At 38.8% G+C, this 24,848-nt stretch overlaps 1 protein-coding gene across 20 annotated transcripts in view; it reads right to left on the bottom strand.

Annotated features, from left to right (window-relative positions):
- RALGAPA1 (Ral GTPase activating protein catalytic subunit alpha 1) overlaps positions 1 to 24,848 on the bottom strand; it is a 120,966-nt gene that overhangs the window by 75,004 nt on the left and 21,114 nt on the right. For 15 of the 20 annotated variants that reach the window (XM_033143335.1, XM_033143391.1, XM_033143345.1 and 12 more), the window contains exons 7-17: positions 24,191 to 24,306; positions 22,826 to 22,964; positions 20,901 to 21,109; positions 19,690 to 19,929; positions 18,605 to 18,793; positions 17,198 to 17,335; positions 15,593 to 15,741; positions 14,787 to 14,916; positions 12,756 to 12,993; positions 11,674 to 11,835; positions 4,202 to 4,342 (exon numbers count right to left, since the gene is read on the bottom strand). In XM_033143335.1, coding sequence (XP_032999226.1) covers positions 4,202 to 4,342; positions 11,674 to 11,835; positions 12,756 to 12,993; positions 14,787 to 14,916; positions 15,593 to 15,741; positions 17,198 to 17,335; positions 18,605 to 18,793; positions 19,690 to 19,929; positions 20,901 to 21,109; positions 22,826 to 22,964; positions 24,191 to 24,306 — 1,851 coding nt within the window. The remainder of the gene's footprint in view (positions 1 to 4,201; positions 4,343 to 11,673; positions 11,836 to 12,755; positions 12,994 to 14,786; positions 14,917 to 15,592; positions 15,742 to 17,197; positions 17,336 to 18,604; positions 18,794 to 19,689; positions 19,930 to 20,900; positions 21,110 to 22,825; positions 22,965 to 24,190; positions 24,307 to 24,848) is intronic. The other 5 variants (XM_033143409.1, XM_033143417.1, XM_033143487.1 and 2 more) reach the window with 1 other exon arrangement.

Genomic DNA, 24,848 nt, shown 5'->3' with positions numbered 1-24,848 from the left:
ATGTATTTAGGAAATCAAATACATAAATCTAATATATACACTATTGTTTTATTTGTTCACTACTGCAAGGTAGTGATATGCTTTAAAAAGAAGTCCTTAAGAACCATAAAATATTCTCCACCAAAAACTAAAATGTTGTTAAACACATACACACACACACACATGTGCACATACGGGCACATATATGCTATCTAGTACAGTGTGAGATATGAGTTAGACCACCAGAACAGTCTTAAAATATTAACATGCATGGAAACAGAGCAAGATCATGGGAGATATGGAAATGCTGTTAAAGCTAGGGCTGTGCCAATATATTATGAAATACTAATTCATGGAATCAGAAATAATGACTTATAATATAGCCCATTTGGGAAAATATGTAACCCAAGAACTGAAAATATTTCTAGCCACAAGTTGACTCAGTATGTTGAGGGAGCTGTATCATCTTTAATTATTAAGTAAATATTTCTCTCTCTCTCTCTCTCTCTCTCTCTCTCTCTCTCTCACACACACACACACACACACACACACACACACACACACAAAACACACCTATGTAGGTATGTCCATAATGGGTGATTCCTAATTCAAGTGAAAGAAAGCAGATGGTTCCCTTATTCTAAAGGCTAGCTGTGGACAAACACATCTTTCAGTCTCAAATTGGGATCTTCTGAAGCAACTCTTAAAAACTGGATACTAGTTTCTTATAAGAACCAGAAAAAGCTAATACGATGATCCAGAGGAAGTCTGACAATTGCTGAACCTACAGCTGACTTATCTTTATTTTTTAATGATCAAAATGGCCAAAAATGAATCCTGATGAAGGATCCATTGTTCCCTCAGGATGAGCTGAACTAGCACCAAGAATGGGGAAAAAAAATAATACTTACAGGTAAGAGCCCAGTTCACCTTTTCCCTTGCTGTTTTAGAATTCTGCTGAAAGCAGTATACCCTCTTAGGAGGTGAGGTGAGAGAAGAGAACAAAAGCTAGCTGTATTAAAATTTACACACCTACAAAACACTTAAAAACCAAAGGAAATCTTGTTCACAATTTCCTGCAGAAGCCCCACTGATATACGGTCTAGACTCTAATGCACAACAAAGAGGTTCATGGAAGCTCTTATAGCAACCCTTCATATTTCCTTTCAAGTGGATCTGGACTACAGCTCCAGGGACACACACTGCAAAATGAGTTCTAAATAGTCACAGAAGCAACTCTGCACCCTTTTAAACACTGAAGATGACATTAAATTTAAATATGAAGCTTGTGATGCTCTTAGTAACCAATTTAATATCAGCAATTCTTTGTAGAATACCATTCTCTTCCAATACATTTTTAAAGATTGTGTGCTGTTTTATTTCTATGTTTTTGTTGTTTTACTTTGGTTGTAAGGTTGACTATTGCATGGAAAGGTGGAGAAAAGATACCAAACACAAACACACAAGGCTAAAATAATCCTGTCTCACATATTTTTGCTGCAGAATCTAAGTGTAGGATTGTTCTACTACTATGCAATGTGCACAGTTTAGTTGGGATGGGAAGGCTGCTCCACGGAGAAAACAAGATTGCACCCTGAAACATTAAACTACATGTTGTTTCCTGTGCAGCGTTTGTTACTGTTCTGGGTACCCAAATACACAAAGTGCCACTAGCACAGTCTTCTTAGGAATGTCAGAAGCTGCCTTATTCTGTTAGGCCACTGACCCATCTCAACGCCTCCCCAAAATTTATAAGCACAAGACTTCCACAATCCTGTTTAGGATTACTAAGGTCTATGATTATATGCAAGGATCCCAAGGTTTTCTACACTTCTTCATTTCCAATTTGTCAAAAAAATCCTAAATAGCCAGCTCTATTTTTTCTGTATCGGGCTGACAAGTGATGTTAACAGATTCTTAAGACAAAATAATAGTTTTGTCTTGAAAAACAGTAATCATAATACACAAAGCTGCGCTGATAACTGTTTAGAGACATTAGCTGTACTGATAAGTTTATACAGAAAATGACTTCAGAAAAGTAACAGATAACATAATCTTGTCATAGTCAACATATCCTGATATAAAACACAGATTGCTCCATTTTTTGAAACCTACATAAATAGCCTGTGGAATGAGGTGAGCAGGTCTTAAAATGTGGGATGAACTTGGTGGAGAAATCTAAGCATGGCATTGTAAAATCATTAGTTTTACCAGTGTCCATGGCAACTACAATTCTTTGATAGCAATAGTCCAACTGATAAACGATTAGGACTAGATTATTAATTGATGAAGTTTAAACACAGTTATATAGCATCAATGAAGGTGCCACTTTGAGGAACCTAAAGAAGGAACACACAGATTTTCTGAACTGTTTAATAATTTACAACACAATATTTTCTTTTAGCTCGAACTGGGAATGTTCCATATTATAATAGCAAATCATGAGATATTTTTTTTAAATCAAGCTGTGTCAAGACTATCTGAAAATATACTCTACTCACTTCAAATTAACTTTTTTTTTTTTAGTTGATGGCTATATTTAAAAGGAAAGCATTTGTAGTGTTGTTTTGAAGGGTGAACACAGAAAGGTCCTGTGCCTGTCTGGACATGTTGCTGGGGGGTAGGGGAAGAAAGGGATGGGAGTCTAGGAAAAAAATAAACAGAACTACAATTAAAAAAAAACTTTTTTTAAAAAAATTATTCCCTCTAGCTGTTATGGAGCCTCAGGGATACTCAGTCTAAGGGAGAATGACTGGAGCATGCTTGAAGACAACAAAGTTGCCTGGCTGGCCCCCTCAACAGGAGCACTTCACACAGCAAGACTTTGCTGTCCATTTCACTTCTGTTTCCCAGCCATCCCGTAAAATTTTATTAAGGTCTTTTCATAATACCATACAATTAAAAACAAACTAATCTAAATAAAAACAGAAGCAAAAAGGAAAAGGTGGAGTCCTCTCTCAAAGTTGGCTCTTAATCCTTGTCCCACAAAGGAAGTTTTAGACCCTCCCAGTTCTCACCTGGGAGCATCCCTTTCTTCTCCCAGCCTCTCACCCCGGGATCTCTTTCCTTCCCTGCCTCTCACCCAGGGTCCTTCATCAACCACCCATCACCTTCATGTGTGCATAATCCCCAAAAAGACCCAGAGCCAAGGACACCAAGGAAAACAAAAGAAAGAATGAATAAGGCAGAAAAATGGAAGAGAAGAATAGGAGAGAAAAAGCAAGAAAGAAAACGCACACCCCGCTTCTGAAATAGCTACTACAAATATCATCTCTGAACAAGCCTTTGAAACTGATTGGCATTATGAAACAACAAATCACAGTATACAATGCATGATTCAGCATATTTGAAATGTGAACAAAAACATAATACATTTATAGCTTGGGATTCAATGGCACAGGAGATAAAATGTGGTTGCTTCAACAGAAAACCTACTATAGCTGTGAAGCATTTCTTGAGGCTGTCTAGCACAGTACCGATGAACCGAGCTTAAAAATCATTATTATAATATGGTTCATTGGGGGGGGGGGCTTCAAAAATGTTGTTTTTCTAGAGATCAAGGGTTTGTAACCAGAAGAACATCTAGTTGTGTCTTTTAAAAGAAACATACATAGCAGTTAGCACTTAAGTGTTTATAATACGTACTGTTACTTGTAATACTTTTTTCTGGGCCTATTGATGAGTTTTTAATGTGGTATTTACTAATGTCAACCCCTCTTTAGTAATTCTTATGCATTTACTGACATAGTCAGCAGGACATTGATTATAATAAACAATCAAAAGGAAAAGGCTATGATGCTGATAAATTTAAATACAATGACCAAACAGCAATGATAGAAAATGTCCTCAACCTCTCCATGCTGAAGACTGTCAATGAGTAATCTTTTCTTCTTCCTTCTGCCCTGCCATTTGATGGAGAAAACCTATTTCAACAATATATCACAGATATTTGTGTCAAATCAACTTTTAAAAAATTCAGCTGCAAAGCAGAACATTGCATTACTTCTATAGGAATTGGCACAGCGCTAGCTTCTCACAGTTCCAGAATGAGCTGTAAATATAGCATACCCCAAAACTCAAAATATCCACTCTCATCTCTTCCCCATTTCCTCCCCACCCCTAAATATTTTACTTTGAAAAATGTAGTGATTATGCAGTCTTTGAAAGCAGAAGGGTTAAAAAAGTGAAAAGGGGGTGCAGAAATTAGCAGAGGTGGCACTACCTGAAAGCTCATCAGAAAGGGGAGTGAGAACAATATCAGGCAAGAAGGGTTTGGAAGTATGGATCAGAACAGGAGCACTTTTAGCACTGCGTATATAGGCCGATGGCAGAGCACATTCACCAATGGATCGGCTTCTCATGGCTTTAAAAAAGGAAAAGAAAGAAGTGGGGAAGGAAAAAAAGAAGAGTGACTATAATGAAAGGCTGTGTCACAGAAAAAGCAGCAACAGAGAAAACAAAGATAAAAAGGAAGAAAATTTAAATTAAAACATTTCAGCAGGCAGATATTGGCAGAGCTGTAAGGAAAAAAATAATCAGTGGGCACATAAAACATTTTGAGTTGATTTTTTAAAAATGCTAGACAGCAGCAATGCCTATATTTTGACAACTACAATTACTGTGTATTAAAAGTAAAACACTAACAGCTGTGTATTCTCAGAAGCGCCACTGAGCTCAATAGATTTTCTTCCCAAGTTGAAAAATGTCAACAAGTTGAAGTTCATGGCATGAACACTAAAGAGTGTATACAACTGTGCACTGATAAAGCACATGTCTTGCACTTGCTCTGATCTAACTTTTTTTTTTTTTTTAAGTAAGCATCTTTTAGTCTGAAGAGCTTCTGGTTATAATTCAAATAATAAAAACAAACTAGGTTCCTTTCTGGTCATAGGAGCTTCATAAACAGGTCAGACATTTAAAAATATGTCCTCACTTGCACTCCATCCCTGTCAAAGTATCTGTAAAGGGAATGTAACATTTGACTGATATGCTTTGGGTTCAGACTCACAGTACAATACTATACACATCTACTCAGAAGCAAGTCCCATGAGTTCCAATGGGGCTTACACTCAGGTGAGCAGGTGTAGCATTGCAGCCTAAGTTACCTTAACATACCGGGTAGGTTCCATTGGATTGAGTTACTCATGGCTTAAGTTTCATTTATTTCAATGGGAACTAAGTGCAACTAGCTTAAAGTGGACCAAACACAGTTTACTAGCGGCAATTTCAAAGCAGCATATTTTTTCAGCCAGTATGCTTATGGGATCACTTCCCAATAGCTGCAATTGTATCAATGGTCAGCTTGAGTTACATATTATTTTCTCCATGTAAATAAATCATTGACTTGAATAGCATAAGAGTGTGTATGTATATATCGTCAAACAATGAGTTCTACTGATTTCCTAATAGCATTTATTTTAAGTAATTGCAGGAATTACTTTAGAAATTAAATTTAGAACATCAAACAATTGTTTTTTTAAGCAAATAAAAATCAAAGATGTCTTAAATTGTAAAAGTCTGAGGAAGCATAACATTTAACTAAAATATACCAATACAACAAAAAAGGATGCAAAACATGCCATCTAAATGGAAACATTAAAACATGGAGGCAGAAAAACAAAGCAAGTGTTTTTAAACACAAGGTGAGAATCCAACTTTCCTGCCTAACATATGCCCTCCTCGGATCTAAGTTACTATACTGGTATTATCCCCTGGTATCTATTCTAAGCAATGGCTTTATAGTTCAATGCCTTACAAGATTATAAATTGCAGCACAGACCACTGCTCCTAATTGCATCATAATCTTTTTTAAAAGTGTTTTTATTAAAGATTTTCTGGGGTTACAAAAGTGCAAACATCGTCTCTATTTTCAGATCATAAAGTTCTGCATCATAATCTTAAAATGCAAAACTAGACTGCATTGTTAACTTCATGGTTTTAACACATCCAACTTAGTACAATCCAGACTCCACCATCCCCAATAACTTCCTGAGTTTTGCACTGCTCATTCCATTTGAATCTGAAGGAAATTCTCAGCCCAAATTCTTCCTTAATTTAAAGCACCTTTGTATAGATGGACTTTCTATAAATGGACTGAATACATAGCTGAAGTGAGTGAATGACTTTCATGTGCCCAATGCATCTGAAGAGCCTACTAACTATATTCATGTTATCTATCCACAGTATTAGCTTTATATGACCAAGTTAACACTCAACAGTTTTTGGTGATAATCAGACTTACTGTGCAATCCCAAACCCAGACTCATTGGGCTTGAGTGAGTTAGGATATGGCATAGAGCCATCCACACGAGTGGAATATCCCTTTGCCAGCAGACCTCTCCCCTGCCCATGAGTAGCCCTGTGGGCAGAACTATTATTGTTTATTAAATTTGTCTACCACCCTTCATTCACAGATCTCAGGGCAGTTCACAACATAAAATTACAACACCAATAAACCTCCCTCCCCAAACACATTTAAAAGGGGTATAAGATGTTAATCAGCCAAAGGTGTAGTTAAAGAGGAACTCAATCCTACCACTATTATTATCATTATTTCTACCACTGATCCACCTGGCAGAATGCCCCCGAATGGAAGATGTTGAGGGCAAGAAAGAGGTTTGCTGGGGGTGAGGGTGCCTGGCTGTCACATTCACTCCCCTCAGACCATGACTGTGGCCCTGCAAACAGATGGAACATCCACTAATCAAATGGCTGGCCCAAGACAGACCCGTCCCATAGAAAACAATGGGGCAGGACCAATCTGGGGAAATTGAGCTGCTTCCCCTTGCCAGCTATTCTCATGGCAGCATGGGAGAGCTTCAGGTGCTGAGGAGGCCTGTAGCAAATCAACGCACAGCACCAGCAGGATATAAACTCAGCATGTGTCAAATGCAAACAACACAACACCTTGCGTGGCGCAGGGATATGCCTCACATACTCCTCATGCAAGGAATTTGGGTTCTAGAGACAGGCTCTGGAGAATGGGTACCAAGAAGGATTTACACTCTGCACCCCCAGGAACACTGAGCACAGACTACTATGCAAAGACAGAAACAAGAGAACTTTTAGCTGCACTTTCAGCAAAACCCACCTCCCCAGCATAGGGGAGGGAATGCAGCTATTGCTCACATCTCTCTCCTGAGCTTCACTCTCAAACAGGCACTTAGAACCAGCCTCCAGCAAGCAAGGAACCCTCACACAGAAAAGCCTTTATGGAGCCCATCTACCCCCAAGATCAGTCTGGGAAATGGGAGAGCCGTCTGGGAAACAACCATGCCACCCTGCAAACTCACACACAAGAGGGCTGAGAACAGTTGGTGCCCCTGCCACCCTCCAACAAGTAACTGCAGTGCTTGGCCAGCAGAAAGCCTCACCTTTGACCCTTGGCTCATGGTGCATGTGCAAACATATTGCAGCTCCAAAAAACAAATGCTTGTACCTTACAAGGCAGTGTGTGATATGGGAGTGGAGTCCCTCACAGCTGGGCCTCTTGGACTGCACCAGGGGCCTGGATGGGGGAGATCCTATGTATATACTGACCATGCCTGCTCTTACTTTTGCACAGGTCTGGCCCACCCTCCTACTCCTGCAGAGGATGTGGATAACAGCCAAGAAGCACTAGCGGCCCACCTATGCCCATGAGCAGGTTGAAACTCGACTGTGGCAACAAGTTCATTACAGATCTGAGCGATTTTGCCCTCAAAGTGTATGTTATTTGTATACAAACCTCAGAAAAAAAATGATTACATTTTCCCTGACTCCTTTTGTTCACTTTTCTTTTCTCTCTCATTAGGCTTCATATATATTATATATCTATATCTGTTGCAGCATCACCCATGGATAAATATTATTTTTTATGCTCATTATTTTTCTTTACTCTGCATATTACTGGGTCTCAGGGTTCTTTTAACAATGATGGTGCCAAGTTTAAAGAAAGGCAATACCTAAGAAAATGCCACCCATTTGCTTCATGTATGGTCTACTCCTTTTGCTCTAGTCTAGAACTTACCTAACGCTTCTGTGTTCTTTTGGAATGCGTCTGGGGAACACCCATAAGCAAAGGACAAAGGTAGGGATATATATAATGTATGTGCAGAACTTATGTTCTTACTCCAGAGGTGGATCAACCAACTATAGGGCCAACACCAATGCATCCTGACAACCACTAGGTTGACTGCCACCTGTGTCTCTATTGCCAAGTGAGGCCATTGGTCTCATAATCCAAGGAGGAATGAAGAAAAGCTCCCCATGGGCCATGTGGAGAAAATTCCAAGAGTACCTGAATGAGACTGTGATGGCTGAAACAGCTATAGAGTGATAAAGTTTTGTTCACAGCCTACACAAAAGTGACCAAGAATAAAGAATGTGTTGTCATCTCTAGTCCTTTGAAGGAGCCCATACTGTGGTGATGCCAACCAAAGGATATGGGATGCAGAAAGAAATCAAAATTTAAACTGGATCTGCCTCTGGTTGCCAATGTACCCCAGATTTCAAACACAGTCTCTACTTTCCGCACAAATATGAGTGGAAAGGTGAAGAACCATTTCATGGTGCCAGATTTCCCCAAAGTTCAATGAAATAAACTGTTATGCCTGGAAAGCTGATTGTGTTGGTACAACACCTGCCAGCACATCATTCATGAATTTTGTCTCCACTGAGTTTACCCTTGTGTTTAAGCCATCGTTGTGGACATGCAGTTTTCAGTGGCTTTGATGAAACATACTGTGGTAAACAAATTGAAGCTGAATTTGACTGTCATCAATCTTCCTTGAATTTGTTTTACAGGTAGGTAGCCGTGTTGGTCTGCCATAGTCAAAACAAAATAAAAAATTCCTTCCAGTAGCACCTTAGAGACCAACTAAGTTTGTTCTTGGTATGAGCTTTCGTGTGCATGCACACTTCTTCAGATTTGTGAATGCTATGTAGAAATGGTAGTGATGAAACTTGCCTATCATATGTTCACCACCATCAGTGGAGGACAGCTATTGTGAGGAATGTTTATGAGGATCTGGCACAAGGGTATACATGCTTGGGTAAACAGCTAACCCACTGAGTTAACACTGGTCCTGAGAGATCTACATTGGCTCCCAGTACGTTTCCGAGCACAATTCAAAGTGTTGGTGCTGACCTTTAAAGCCCTAAACGGCCTCGGTCCTGTATACCTGAAGGAGCGTCTCCACCCCCATCATTCAGCCCGGACACTGAGATCCAGTGCCAAGGGCCTTCTGGCGGTTCCCTCACTGCGAGAAGCAAAGCTACAGGGAACCAGGTAGAGGGCCTTCTCGGTAGTGGCGCCCGCCCTGTGGAATGCCCTCCCATCACAGGTCAAGGAGATAAACAACTACCTGACATTCAGAAAATACCTGAAGGCAGCCCTTTTTAGGGAAGTTTTTAATGTGTGAAATTTTTTATTTGATTTTTGTTGGAAGCCGCCCAGAGTGGCTGGGGAAATCCAGCCAGATGGGCGGGGTACAAATAATAAATATTATTATTATGAGTAGCTGAGAAAAAGGAGGATGCTAATAAGGAATAACAGCAGCCTCAAACATGAGACATAGTTTCTGTGGCCGTACAATGACCTCAATTACAATCTGCTATGCTAACATTTGGTACACAATCAGAGTTAATGGATGCACACAGGGACATAAAGTCCTATCAGCTTCAGGTTAAGCACAAGTAAGTCTGTAACTGTGTTTCACGTCTCACATCTGGGTTTCCCTTTAGTGAAACACTCTACATCAAATGTGGGGAACCTTCTCGGTTCCATGGGCCAGATCCTTATCAAGATTGGCCTCATGGGCCAAATTGGATAGGTGTGAGGGGCCTGTCCACCTGTCAATCACACAGTAACATTATGATATCACACGTCTGACAAATGGGCAGTCCCTGCACACCTCTAGCAGTTGGGCACTGGGGAACCTGTGAAGTGCTTTAAGACAGTCGCCACACTCCAGTCTGAGCCACTCAGGACAGGAGCATGTGGACTGCCTAAATGCATTTGGCAAAAGCGCCCTTTGAAGCAGCTCTGCGTTTTTCCTTTAAGCGGGTGGCAGGGAGAGGAGACAGAAGCCAGAATTGTCCAGGCTCCTTTGTCCCCTCACTTACCTGCTAGTTTAAAGGATGGGGTCCTGCTCATGAGCTGCCAACACCAGTGACATCAGCTAATGAGTGGGTGTGCAGGACTGGGGGGGGGACACTTTGAAAATTGGAATGAAAAAGGGAAACCCATGCATTTATCATGAAAAACTTAAAGACAAAACAGGAAGGAATTTGCACTAAGTGATACAACTGAAGACATGTGAATGGTATCAAATTAAATAGAGGGATTCCATTTGGAGAACGAATTTGAGGTTTTGGAATGGGCGTAGGCACAGAGGTGGATGAAATAGTAGCTGTTGCTGTTCAGTTTAAAAATAGTGCCCTCCACTTGGGACAAGGCAGCAAAAGAGGTAAGGACTAAGGGACAGTTCATTAAGAAAAGCACACAACATTCTTGGTAGGAAACTCTTCATGGTTGAGCCCGACTAACACCAGGATATTAAGTCTTGTACTATACCCAACTGCTGCAACTGTGGGGGTCCAGACTGCTTTGTTATTAAGTGCAGTTATAGTATATGTGCATGCTATGAAGGCACTGAGTCAACTAAGGAAAGAAATTACTGCCTTTGAGAGATCATTAAGGCTGAGTGGGGGGTGTGCTTTGGGAATTAATACAAAACTCTGTCACAAGTTACAACAAGCAACAAAGGGGAGGGGCTTGTTAGAGATTCAGATATGCCTAATTATTAATAAACGATTTGCTCTCATATAAAATGCTTTCTTAAAGTTTTAGTGCCAAGGTTCGTATGTCTGGGAGAAAGTAGCTAATAGTTTCATGTGAATAAGAAAATGAGAAGTATGCAGAGGCACAGCTTTCTGTTTTAGACTGGAACATTCCAAGATCAATAGTGAAAAGTCAGGTATTTAAAAATCTCATCTAGCACTGGAAATGTGAGAAGAGGCTACATGTTTGTGCCGGGATGGCTAAGCTGCTGGCTGGCTGATCGTAGCATTGTATTATTTTATACTGCCATATATAGTGTGAGTGACAGCTTTGAAAAGTTTGGGGGAAGTGAAATGAAATAAAATAAAATATGTATGTCGGAGATGGGCTCAGAGATATTGCACAAACTGTGTGCAAGTAACATCTTAGCTATAGCTCTTTCTTTTTGTAACAGGTGTACTAGAACGTAAAGCCAGCTAATTCTGGTTTGAAACACCCAGAAACACATGCTACTAGAAAAGATCTTGCCAGCTTTCCTTACATCCTAGGATGCTATGCTCCAGCCTAGCTCATAAAATTGTCCATAACAGATGTCTTAACAACTATAGATGCTGTGGTTGCAATGGGTCTATGATGAAATCTACACAAGATTTCAGTTGTATTTCTTATGTGGTACATATATCATGGATCACAGGATCAGAGCATAATGACCACATGTTTGGGTACATCTGTAAATATAATTTGTATCTAACAGTCAAAGGGCAATTACTTCTCCATCTCACACCACACAAGACTGCCTAGACGTACATACAAAAATGTGTTACTAGTTGTGACACACCCAAAGCATATGTAGAAAGTTATTTATGTGCATTCGGTCTATTAATTTTCCTTCTGACTTTGTTTGTGTAACATCTATGTTCTCTATTACATACCAACTGTTTTTTGTCGCACAATACTTCTGGCCTTTTCTGTTCCTGGAGATCCAGTAGTTGTTGCACTGCGCTGTCTCATTGGGGCTTGTCCAGGCTGATCACGGCTCCAGCCTCTTGAAAATGACTTATCAACAGATGTCTTTTGAAACTCATGCCCAACTCCTGAAGAGCAGAGGGGAGAGAGAACATATCAATGATTACCGTATGTCCATCCCACAGATGGGAAGGGTATAAATGAAATGAAATAATAATAATTACCAATGATGATCATTATGTTTTCCACCCAGCTTTAAATTAAGTTACTCAATACATATTACTACCAAAACAGTATTTAAGTAATAATTGTATTTTTTGTCTCAGTTCAATCCTATATTGACAGATCTATAATATAAGCAAGCTGTAGATAACTATCTAAATAAATAAAAAGGCATGTTAACCACAATTTATTCTGAGTATCATTCCGGTAAATAAGCAAAGGCTTCCCCATGGAGTGTGAGTGTGTGTGTGTATATTGTGTGTGTATATATATATATATATATATATATATATATATATAGTGTATTCCATCTTCTTTAATTTAATTCTGACTACTAAGGCCACACCCAATTATACCAACCAGTTATTTAATCTATTGGGAGGAATTCAATGTTGTGCTAAGACAATTTTTCCATCAGGGCAAGCATTTTTGCTTCCCAGATGGAATGATCTCCACTCGTGTGTTCTGGGGGTGTTGCCTATAACCAAACCAGAAACTTAAGCCATAATCAGCAACTGCACTGGATGTGGGGCAAATGTGCACTAACTCTTCAAAAGGATGATTCATCTGGATTTTTAAAAATGAACTGAAGGATGATAAAAATGCCCTTCAAGCATGATTGCTATACCACATCCTAATGTAGTTTGTACTTAAATGTAAGTATTGTTAAGGATATTTCAGTATCTCTCCCACACATATTTTTAAAGGATGTGTGCAGTTTCCACCTCACCTCTTATGCAATGATCATTTGTATATACTTCCTTTCATACATGACATTAACAGACATTTTAAAATTAGATGAGTTTCTGAAGCCTGTCTGTCTTACCTTTGCCTTTATGTTTCTTTTGTTTCTGTTCACTTAGTTTATCCAGCGGGAGGTCACTGAGATCCAAGCTGTATAAGTTTCTAGCTAATACTTTTGTTAGAGTCTCCATAGTCAGTGACCACTCTGTGGCCAGCTCTTCCCAGTAAGTCAATGATGACAATACTGATAAAAGGTCATCCCAAAGTTCTCGGGAGATGTACACATTTAGATTTGCCTTGATCCAAGCTACTATGAGAGTCTACAAACAAACATGCAGATAGTGAATATAGTAATATTTATCACATGGCAACATAAGAGAGGTACACAACTCAAATCATTTGAAGACACAGTAAAAATATGAGAGCAGCATAGCTATGTTAACTGTGGAGAATACATTTTAACTAAAGTGTTTATTTTCAATCCTTTCTTTGCTAACAACTGATAAACTTGGATGGGCCTTGGGGATTTAAACTAAGTTGTAAGAAACAGCCTCAATCAATTAGAACAGAGGAACAGATATAGGACCAGATGCTTCAATCATCCTTATGTTGTGCTGGCCTGAAATTCTAAATGGAACATTCAGCCATAAGCAACTTCATTCAATAAAAAGTCCCCATCTGCCACAGAACATCTGACATTACTTTTTACATGTATATTCTTTTTTTAAAAAAATTATTGCTTTGTCTACACCCTCAAAAAAAGAAATATAACAAAAGAAAACAAAGAATAGAAAATGTAAACCACAAAGCTTCAGAGCCTGGAAGGACAAAAGTACAAAAAAATCCAAAGGAATGGTGAAGTATAAACTCATATAATAGTTCCCCTACCAAATTATAGAGATAAATAAAAATAAAGGATTCTCCACCTGCAGGTTCTGTCATTATTGGGATTAAAGGTTGTACACTGTCTTAAAGGAGCCCCCATGTATTTTCACGTAGGAATATTTATTCCAAGTTCATTACATTCCTGCCTCTAGTCACCAAGGTACATTAACAAAGTGATCTGATGGGGAACCCACTTCATATGCAAGACTGATCCATTTTCATTGTATTGTTTATTCGCAGAGTTTGCTAATGTTACCCAATCAGGATTTTAAGAAGCTTCACAGCTTATCACCACTATAGGTGACCTAACCTCATATATTAGAAGCACTTTTATCACCTAATTTAGGGAGACAACCATTTTACAAACGTGTGTAAGAAAAATATGGTGGCTACTTTCTATTAGGTTGAAACTGCTTTGGGAGTGGAGAAATGGTGATGAGGAGGAGTTGCTTATCCCTTTCTCTACCCTTGAGTTTCTGCTGTATCTGATTGCAGAAATGTATTTACTTTTAAAAACAAGTGTCCTAAATCCTTGTGGGAGAAAACAGCCTGGAAGAAAGAGCTACAGCAGAAAAATAATAGAAGAGATAAGCACCCTTATCCCTCCATGTCTCTGCTCTAAATCATATCTTCACAAATCTAAATTTCCCTATCAAAAGTAGCCATAAAGTTTCTGTTACACACGTGTGTGTAACTTACTGTTCTGCCATAGCACCACACATTCTCTCCCTCCCTATTTCTATTTGAATGTTACCAATTCCTCATCTTTCTAGAACAGCTTTAAATGTCAGACTCAAGATGCACATCCATCTCCTTCACTTACACTGATAGTGACTCTCAAGAATCATAATAGTAGTCCAAATCTCCACAGATCACATAATATATTTTGCAAAAATAATAAGCTAAGGATACATACAGGGAGAAATGCAGCCTTAGCTGCATGAAATCTTCAAGTTATTACTAGTACAAAATCAATGCGATGTTCAAAGCGGGATGTCTATATATTTAGCAGGATTCTTATGTGCAACTGAACTTCACATGCATAATGATTTATTGTCTGGTTTGTAATTTATGGGATTTTTTTAAAGGGAAAAAATATTATATGCCATCTTGAAAGAGCTTGCACTGTAGGGTAGCTTATGAAAATGTAACAAAGTAAACCTTAGGTGAGCTGAACGCAACCTGATAAGACTCAGAACAATAATAAAATTAATATTTATTCATTTGCCTGGAAAAGAGGTCCAGCAAGCCTTCCTGCTAATGTTGAATTCTTTCTTCCTTGATACTGTAGAAAAATTTGAGATGGTATTTTCAGTACCGATTCTGTGACCCTGAGCAGCACAAGCAGCATCTGTTCCCTGAAAGGCAACATCAGACTCTATATAATATGTGGACTCATACATTTTTCTTAAGCATCTCAAGCACCTTTTAGCATTATTCATGAGAAGCACTTTGGTGGCAAAGGCAGTCTTTTAACTGATCCCTCTGAAGTTATGGCCTTTACCATTTGTTGCTACTTTCCTCCTGACGTCTTACTCAAACCAGATCCAGTGAAACCGAAGTCGAAGGGGATTCTGGAAATGTATCCCACCCTCAGTCTCCTGGCATCCACAGAAAGACAGTGAAGGAAATTGACACATGCCACTATGCAGCTGCATTGACTATATGAAGGTTATTAATGTACGATCATTATGAACTAAGTTTCCAACTTCTTTCATTTTCTATGCAGGGGGGGTGGGGACTTAACTCAAACAATGCAGACTTTGCACACCAGGAATTTAGGAGATACTACTTAATAGTTACATTATGGATTCATCATATTTGTATCTCAATTCTCTTCCTCCAAACCAACTCATAATGACATACATGACACACATTTTGGCCTTACAGGAAACCTCTGCGAATACCACAGATAAATTAGGTTGAGCACAAGTAATTTGCCGAAGACCTGGCCATGGAGAGATAACCATATATATTACTTGAAGGAATAATAATAAACCAATGTAACCCCATTATAAAAAACAAACACTTTACCAAGTCTTCTTGTCCATGGTTACTTGTACTACCATGTAACGGTAGATATTAAGAATGCGTTTACACATATCCGTATGTTCATCCAGCAGTGTTTTAATCTCATTTGCTGGCTCAAGAAGAAATATATTTGAGGAATTTGTTATGAAAACCTGTGATTAAAGGGAAATAAGAACCATTATTTTGAGAATTCAGCTAAACTTGGCTGCACTGATTAATCATATTACTACCGCAGAAGAACTGGGATGTCATCAGGGTTAGTTGAATAAAGTATAATTTGGCATACTTTAATGAGTGGAAAAACACTTCAAACACAAGTACAAATCACAGGGTTGTGGTTTTGTTTTTTTTTAAATTTTAGAAGCTGAAAATGGAGCCCTGAAAGACACTCAAATGTCTCCGCATATATTCCATAAAGTGATACTTAACATAAATGCAAACATTAGAATTAATTTAAAATTGTCTGAAAATTGCCGAGAAAAATATGAGTGGTTTCGACACCTGCTTGCTATCACAGTTGGAACAAAATGCATTGAAGAACATTTAGACTTACTGGGCACTCAAAGTTAGAGCCAACAGAATACAATGGAACATGCCCAAGTGATCCCAAAATTATACTCTGCTCCAGAAACAGAGGATATAACTTCATTTGGACAGATATTTCTAACAAATGACTACTGCAAACTGTAAACAGAGCTGAACAGAAATGCAATAAATCAGTCATACACAATAAAACATGACATGAACTAAGGCAAAATCTTTGGGTTTATGAAACATTGCACTAAATTGGCATTGGGTAGACACTATCTACTAACCTAATCTACTCATCACAATTGTTAGTAAGTGGCAACAATTATTTAAATGCTTCATAAGGTCAAAGATTTTACTTCAGTTCTAGTTGTGGTTTATTTTCTGTGACATCTGAGTAATTGCATTTATATACTATGCTGTTAGCATAGTCTCCAGCCTTGAGACTTCCTTGATATGGACTACGTCCCATTCAACATATTTATTATTTGCAGTTTTCCATTTCCCTCCTCCTAATCTAACTACCATCCTGTCCTTTTATGGACAAAAACATAAATCCTCTGTGAATCTAGGGGATTTTGTCAGTTTTCCTTTCATGACAGGCTGGGGGCTTTTTGGGGTGGTGGTCGTGGGGAGTGTTTTTTGTGGGATGTGCAGAATGTTGCTGCCATAAGAGGAAGCTGCACAGTCCAAGTGCACAACATATACACTCCCCCTGAAATCTAGTAAGATCATAGCATTCAATTTTCATGTATGGCTTAATATAGACTGGTTTGGATTCACCAGCAACATTCTATAAACAACAATGCATATTGATACATTTGTGAAAACATATGGATATGAGAACTTCAGTGGAACAAAATCGCAAGTGAAAAACAGTGTTTTATTAACTCAATAAACCAACTTTGCTAAAAATGGAAATAATGTATAGGATTATACTGTTAGCGCTGCAACGTACGTTCATGTATATTTATATTCAGAAGAAAATATTATGCAAAGGTTACAGGGCATGCAACAGTAAATATATTTGGAAAATGTTCACTGTGAGATGGAAAAATGAAATGAGAATATATCCCTTACCTGCAGTACTGCTTGGACCCCAGCTCGTATACCTTGTTCTATGACATCCAAGTCAGCTATTTTATGGGGAATCTCCTGATAACAACCATTTTTTGTCCAGGTTGGATTTCGAACAGGACCAGAATTACCCATGATTTCCTAAAACATACAGGAGGGAATTTTCAGTCTCACACATTAACCCAGCTTGATGAGGCATGGCATACAGAAAGGGCGCTGCACATTTGGTTCCCCTTCCCAATAATAAAGCTGGAAGGAAGCTTGTGTAGCCCTTGAAAAAGCCTGAAGACCAGCTATTTGGAGGGGCAGCAGGAAGCTGGATTATGTTCCACCTTCCCCTCCGTTCCTCCACCATACTGAACAAGCAATTGGAGGAATGGAACACTGGGTACTTACCATGAATGAACCTTTCCTAGCAGATATTTAGGCACACAATTTTCTGCCTAGAGCAAGTGGGAGGGCCTGCTTAACCCATACTAGGATGGCTCATATTCTGCTTGGGAATTTTCAGCTTTTTCTTTTAAAAACATTCAGTTTCGCATTCTCTGTTCCAACAGAGCCAAAAATGAGAACACACTCATTTCCTCTCTCTCTTTTTATTTTTTGAAGGCATGACACTCTTCATCCTTTGGAAACACTTTCTTTTATTACAAGGTGGAACAAAACTTCCACTAACTCCAGTTGGGGTATCTGCGTTTAATCCAAGTGCCAGCACAGCTACACTACAGATCTCTTCTAGACAAGTGGTGAGCAGTTTATGGGTAGGATATTTAGATATGGGTTCCCATTCCTGTTTTAAACCCTGAACTTCCTTCTCTACTAATCTTTTGACCTAGCAATTTAGAAGGTTGGTTCCACCCTCTGTGGGGGATCTCTGTGGGCTTCAGGTTTTGATTACTTGCCACCTCTTTTTTCTTATGGTTGCAGAAGTCAGTTCTCACTGATGAGTGGGTTGTCTCTTTCCTGGAAGTCTTGTAACATTTACTACTGCTATTTCTGCAATCCTTAAACTCCCAGCAATCATTTTCCAGACGATGAAGAATGTCATATAGACACCATGAGAGAGAGAAAAGCCGATTCAAGTAAATCATCATGGTACACCTTGATTCCCAACAAAAGGAAGAAGGTGAAAGTGCACTTAATCCTGACAAAGCATCAAAAATTAACATCTGTTTAGAAAGCCCAAACCAAAAAGTGTTTTATGGAATATCATTTGATATGCCCTAGCATATTTAATTCAAATCAAATATGATTGACACTAGACTGTTTTAAGTCTACATCTCATTGTTCGCTAATCTCTTTTCCAAAATGTAAGAAAATGCTGCTGTGTGGAGATAAGGGAAGTACTGTATACTTGCTACTTTGTAAAAATAGAAACTGAACAACTTGAAGAAATTCTGGTATGTTTACCTCATCCCTTTCTTTTCCCTTCTCTGATGAATTATGCTCTGTAATATTTTCATCACAGTCTATACTTGATGACACAACTTCTTCTGGTTCTTTCATAAATAAGGGCTTCTCTTCTTGTTGGATCCACTCCTGATATACTTTTACCACCTTCCTCATAGCTGCTGCTTCACATATTGGCAGTAAAAATGCCTAGTGGAGAGGGGAAAGCACATAGCATTTATCACGGAACATTAGTGCCCCCTACAACAATTCTAGCATTCATGCACTTCATCTTAAAGAACTGATTGAAAAGCTACCCAACTGGTTTTCATGTTAAAGTATTTTTTTACTACCTGAATAGATATACGGCCAAATATATAAACAGAAGAAATACAGTGCATAAAAATATAAAAAGAAGAAAATATACTATTTCCATATCCATTTACTAACAGCAATAGATAGAAAACTGTAGTATATAAAACGGCTAGGTCCTTTGGAGGACTTAATAGTTCAACAAAATGTCATCAAAATACCAGCTGATGCTAACAATGCTGGTCTGAATCTATTCCAAAATTGTGCAAATGGAATCCAGCTCTTCTGAAAAGTTTATTTCAAGGTGTTTCTCAATTTTTAAAGGGCAGTCAAAGGCAAGGAAGGAAAAACACAAAGCACAAAAGCATGTGAGTTCAAGTGTACATACAGAACACAGAGAGTTGTAAACATGGGTTGCTACCCAGTCTGCCAACAGGCCCTTTCTACATGTTTTTGAAGAGGTTGCTAGGAATCGTAAGAGCAATGGAAGTCAGGTGAGCTTAACTGACAATTAGCAAGACCAAACTGTGGATGCTTGACACTTTCACATTAATCTACGCCAAGTTACATGCAAATATTTATCCGCAATATTTGAAGAATGATGATGGTGCACACATTGATATTAGAGGGGAGAGCATTTCTTTAAATACAATCAGAAGCAAACTTGTAAATAGGCAAAAGCCTAGTGGGTTATGACAACTATGAATTGTCTCTGGATGAGTATGGTAGAGAGGTTTATGCATGGACACAGCTGGGGGACAAGATGTTTTTTCAGAAATAGAGGAATTATTTACCTGACGAAAGATTTCTGTAAGAAAATTAACGTTACTTCTCTTTGAAGAAAACACTTTGCGAACTATTTCAATATCCGTTAGATGTTCTTCATCAATACTGCAAAGACTGGAGGAACTAGGTTCTCTTTCAGTTAGTGTGCTTGTGTTGGAATGAGACTGTTCTGGCTCTGCATTTCTATCAGGTCTGTCAGTACTGTCGTTTTTGCTGTCTTCTCTAGAAACCAGGCTAGCAGCTGCTCTCTGAAACCAGAAATGAAAATATACTTATGACAGCCTGACCTTCTAGGTTAAACGGTTCTACTGCAAAAAAGCACTGCTGAGAGGTGGTATGGTGTACTGGCTAATGCATGAAATAAGAAGTTTAATTTCTCCCCAAACAATAATTGCAATGGATTATTGCAATGTGCTCTACGTGGAGCTGCTCTTGGACCAGATCTGGAAGTTCCAGGGGCAGCAGAATGCAGTGGCTAGACTGCTGGTGGGGGCAGATAGCTGACAGAATGCAACACCTCTATTAAAATATCTACACTGGCTGCCCTTATGCTATCAAGCCTGTTTCAAGGCTCTTGAGTTAGTATACAAAGTTATCTACAACTTGAGTTCAGGATACCTTAAGGACCACCTGAGCTCTTTCATCACTGAGATCATCCAGAAGAGCACTGGTGTCAACCAGAAGTTGGGCATTGGAACATTGTTCCGGTAGAGATTTGGCAAGCATCCTGGATTTGAGTTTCAGGAACCTTTTGAAGACTTTTTATACTGATAGGCCTATGAAGCTGTTTACAGTTTTCTTGAGTCGCCAGTCTTCTTAGTGATTGTTCTGTACTGCTTCTAATGACTTAACAAATATTTTTATATTGCTGTACATGGCCCTGATGTTTGAGAGAGCGGTATATTATTGTTTGTATAAAGGAATAAATAAACTGTACTTCAATGGCTAAAGTGTAGGAGGCATGATTTGAAATCAAGTGTGATTACACGAGGGATGTGTGTGCTTAAATCTAAGCCAGCATCTATGGAGGCACAAAGCTGACCGAATGACCTTGGACTTATCATGCTCGGTTTAGTCTACCTCACAGGGTTGTGAGGAGAACCATACCTTCCACTCAAGAGCTCCTTCAAAGGAGTGTGGGATAAATGTGAAATAAGTAAAATAGTAGGATCTGTCTCATCCCTATTCAGTCCCACCCAAATCACCTTTTTGGCTCTACCTGAATATTCTTTGGCACAGTTTCACCCTCCATTCCAGGAATCTGAGGTCCTGCGTGAGGTTTTGGCTCAAGCCAGAAAGACACCAACCATCGGATGACAATAACCCGGGCCTTAAGGAAGGGTTCCTTTGTGCAATATATTGCTTCATTGGTTTCAGCATCTTTCTTTATCATTACATAATGTGGCTTTGGTCTCGTCTGTGGTATCTCTATAGAGAAGAAAACAATTTCTAAATAATAAGGGGATAGAAAGCATTCAATCAAAGCCAAAATACCCATTTCAGATTTCTGGGTACATAACAAAAGTTATGATGAAGAAATTTTAATTAAAAAGTAGTTAGCCACTATACAACTAGATAGGAGTTACACCAGACATTACTAAGATGTAATACATTTTGCAATGAAACCCATCCAAACAAATCAATTCATTCTCTCTCTCTCTCTCTCTCTATATATATATATATCTGAGAAAGATATTACATGGAGCTTGCCTCAAAAGTTTGAAACAGTACATAAAAGTTACAGAAATTTAATTGTACAAGAGCAAATAATTTCAAATGCTATGCTTCCATCCCCCACCCCACTAATATAAAGTATGGCTATAAATGTTTCACATTAATTTCAAACAGTATTATTAAAGACTATATTATTAAAGAGTGAGGCTTTAAACACTGTTAGGAAAATGTAGCAAAGCAAGCTAAAGCTGAAACTCTTTATGCACACTTACTTAGAAATAATCTGTTGAAATCAAGAGAACTTACTTCCAAGTAAATGTGCTGAGGTTCAGGGCCTAATATAGCAGCCTTAAATTTCCTCAGGATTAAACTCATTTTATTAGAATGTAGTCATATATATGTGCTAAGATGTTGCTGAATATTGATCAACTTGCCACAAGAGGGCCACCACTTAGGAAAGCAGCTGCGTACATGATTAACAGTCTAGGTACTTCTGGGATCTCTAGCATAGTCCAGTATAATAAAGCTGGGTAGTGGAGTAGATATGGATTCTATCACTTTCTACCTTGTACAAAGAAAACCACAATTACAAATACTACGCAGACAAAGAAGAGTTTACCCAAAGATAGGCAAAAATGGCTGTTTAAGAATTATTGTTCTAAACACGAGAGACAACTTTATCACCAGCGTTTCTGAAATCAAGGGATGCACCAAATGACGTCTTCCTGTTTGTGCGAGAACCTCTGCTTTTGTAACAAATTTCCAATCCCTCTCGTCCCCCAGTGTACTCCCCAAATGTGTTCTGGTTTCTCTGCAACCCTCGGCAGCAGGCGTGCAGGGTAACATGCAGGCACACGAGAAAAGGAAGGGGCAGTACCACTGCACAAGTGGAAGCCCTTGCAGAAACGGGACAACTTTGCTGGATACAACCCAAAGTTTATTGCAATCTACAACAAAGTGAGCCAGATTAAGGTGAATAGTTGTATTAGCAGGAGCCAGAGCAACAAGTCCTATTAGCATAAAGGGGCTTTCGACCTCTCCTCCATCCGCATCCCCCCCCCAATTGGCTTTGAAGATCCAGGACAAAATCCACAAAAGCGTACAGGGGGAGGAGAGGGGAGACTGTTCCATCTGGCAAGCAGAAATGCTTGCACTAATGGAACAATCATAATATAGTAGCATTGAATTCCTCTCAATGCAAAGAGAGTGACATTTGTATTCAAAGGATGCTGAAGAAAAGGTCACTAAACCAGCTAATGTTTTTCCATTCAAATCCTAGTAAGAATACAGATACAGAAGGGTACAGCTGCTAGTTTAGGTATGGGCAAAGCTAGGCATAGGAGGTCTGCAATGTAACCATTATGTAAGACCTGATCCTACAGAAGAAGAACATAGAAGTACTGTGCCCCTGTGTCATACATCGTATTACAAATGGTGAAGGCTGCTAAGAGATACTGAAATAATGCTTACCAAGTACAGGGTTATACAAGCTGCTCTCCTTACACATGTTTGGGAAAATATAAGGCAAGTAGTATTTCTTAAAATGTGAAAATAAGAATGAAAATCCCTTTTCTTGGTTTTCTTTGTTCTTCCATTCCAGGCTTTTGACCTACAAAAATGAATTTTAGATTACTTACAGGTATTTAGGAGGCAAAAGAGTAGCAGTACATCCCAATGTGACAGGTATGTGGAATCAATATTATTTATATTCAACCACACATTCTCCATCAGTTTCTCTCTGCATGTTAATGTGTTCCTATTTAAAACTGTGCAGAAATAGTGCAGTAATTATAATTTCATTTCTGCCCAGCTTCCAGATCCTTCATTGTACAAGATTTTAGCAAGTGTCTCTTGATATGACTGAGTTGCATGTAAGATGGAACAGAGGAATTGATACTCTGCTGCCACTACATTTTTCCTGAAACAGAAGAGAGGAGCCAAGGGAGAGACAGCTAGAAGGAGACAAGGGAAGCAGCCTCTGCACCCTATACACTCATCTTCCTTTTTCTTACCTGCTGCAAGGACAAAAACATGAACTGAAAAGACATAGAAAACTGCACTATACTATCATGTCTACCCTTCAATACTGGAGAGTAAATAAGGAAAAAAGGAGGAGACAGCAGAGCTTGCTTTGTGCCAGATTCACCCATAGAAATTATGAGGAAGACACTGGGAGAGACATTTATGTGCATTAGAATACTCTAACAGGGAAGTAAAGACCATTAGTTCTTGAAGTGTTTTAAGTTAATCTAACAATATATCCACTGTAAGTGGTTCTGAGTCATGAAGGTAAATATAATAAGTTGGATCCAAAGTTGCAAAGAACAGAAATGTGCAAAATGGATGCTCACACAGGATGGAAAGAAAATTTTAAATTATTCCCTTTCCCCCTGCAACTCCCTAAGAACCAAATTTCTTCTCTAGAGCAGTGTGGGATGTGATCTGGGGATGCAGAAGAGATGGGGAAATCAGCAAATAATAATAATAATAATAATAATAATAATAATAATAATAATAATATCCTCCCCTGACTTCCACCAATTGAAACATCTAGTTTGCAGAACAGGAGCCTCTGGCGGATCCAACCCTTTTGGGGATGGAAAAAGCTCTTCTGTTCTCAGAGCAGAAGGTCCAAACTTATACATATACTAAACTTAAAGCACCCCCCCCCCCCCCCGCACGCAATTAGGCTTTTAAAATGGCTTTAAACAGATTACCATTATTCAGCAAGAGAAAGAAATTGGAATGAAGTTGATCTCCTGCAGTCTACAATAATAAAATTACATATTAGTTAGAAAATCTGTTTTTCAAGTAAATGTGGGCAACACAACATACCTGAATTACTATGTATTTCAAAAGTGCTTCTAAAAAATAGCTTGTTAGATCATCCTGTCCTTTATCTCCTGATTGTGGGGGGACAAGTGGAGTGATTTCTTCTACAGTCACTTGTGCTGCTCAAATAATACAGGTTGTCAGGTTGGGTATGTTACATTGTATACATGTGTTAAATTCAAATAAATAAATAAAATGAATACATTATGAAAGCTAATGCATGACTGTTTTCAGTTTATGTTCATAAGCACATAGCTTCCTTTGTTTAAAGCAGGAATTGTTCTTCAATCAGTGAACACAAAACTACGCATAGAAGAGCAATAAAGGAATATTGTTTCTATCTTAAGGAACTATTTTAACACCGTGCTCAACTATGCATCAACCAACCTTCTGGGATAGGAATGAATTGCAACATAACATCCATTATGTAGATATGTGCACGTCACTTCTAGCAATCCCGCCTTCCCCTCAAGCTCCAGGCATTGAGTTACTTCTGATTCAGGTAGAAATAACTTGAAAAACCAGGAGTCCAGCAAGGGCTGGATCATCAAAAAGGACATGCTCCCTCCTTCTACCCAATGGCTAACACACTGCAGCTTGGGGACACACAAGGCAGCAGGTGGAAAAGATGATCCACTAAGTTCAATGGTAATTCCTTCCA

Source organism: Lacerta agilis, chromosome 1 (assembly GCF_009819535.1).
Source record: "Lacerta agilis isolate rLacAgi1 chromosome 1, rLacAgi1.pri, whole genome shotgun sequence".
Classification (NCBI taxonomy): domain Eukaryota; kingdom Metazoa; phylum Chordata; class Lepidosauria; order Squamata; family Lacertidae; genus Lacerta; species Lacerta agilis.
The sequence above is the reverse complement of the archived record's forward strand: the minus strand, read 5'-3'. Positions and strand labels throughout refer to the sequence as shown.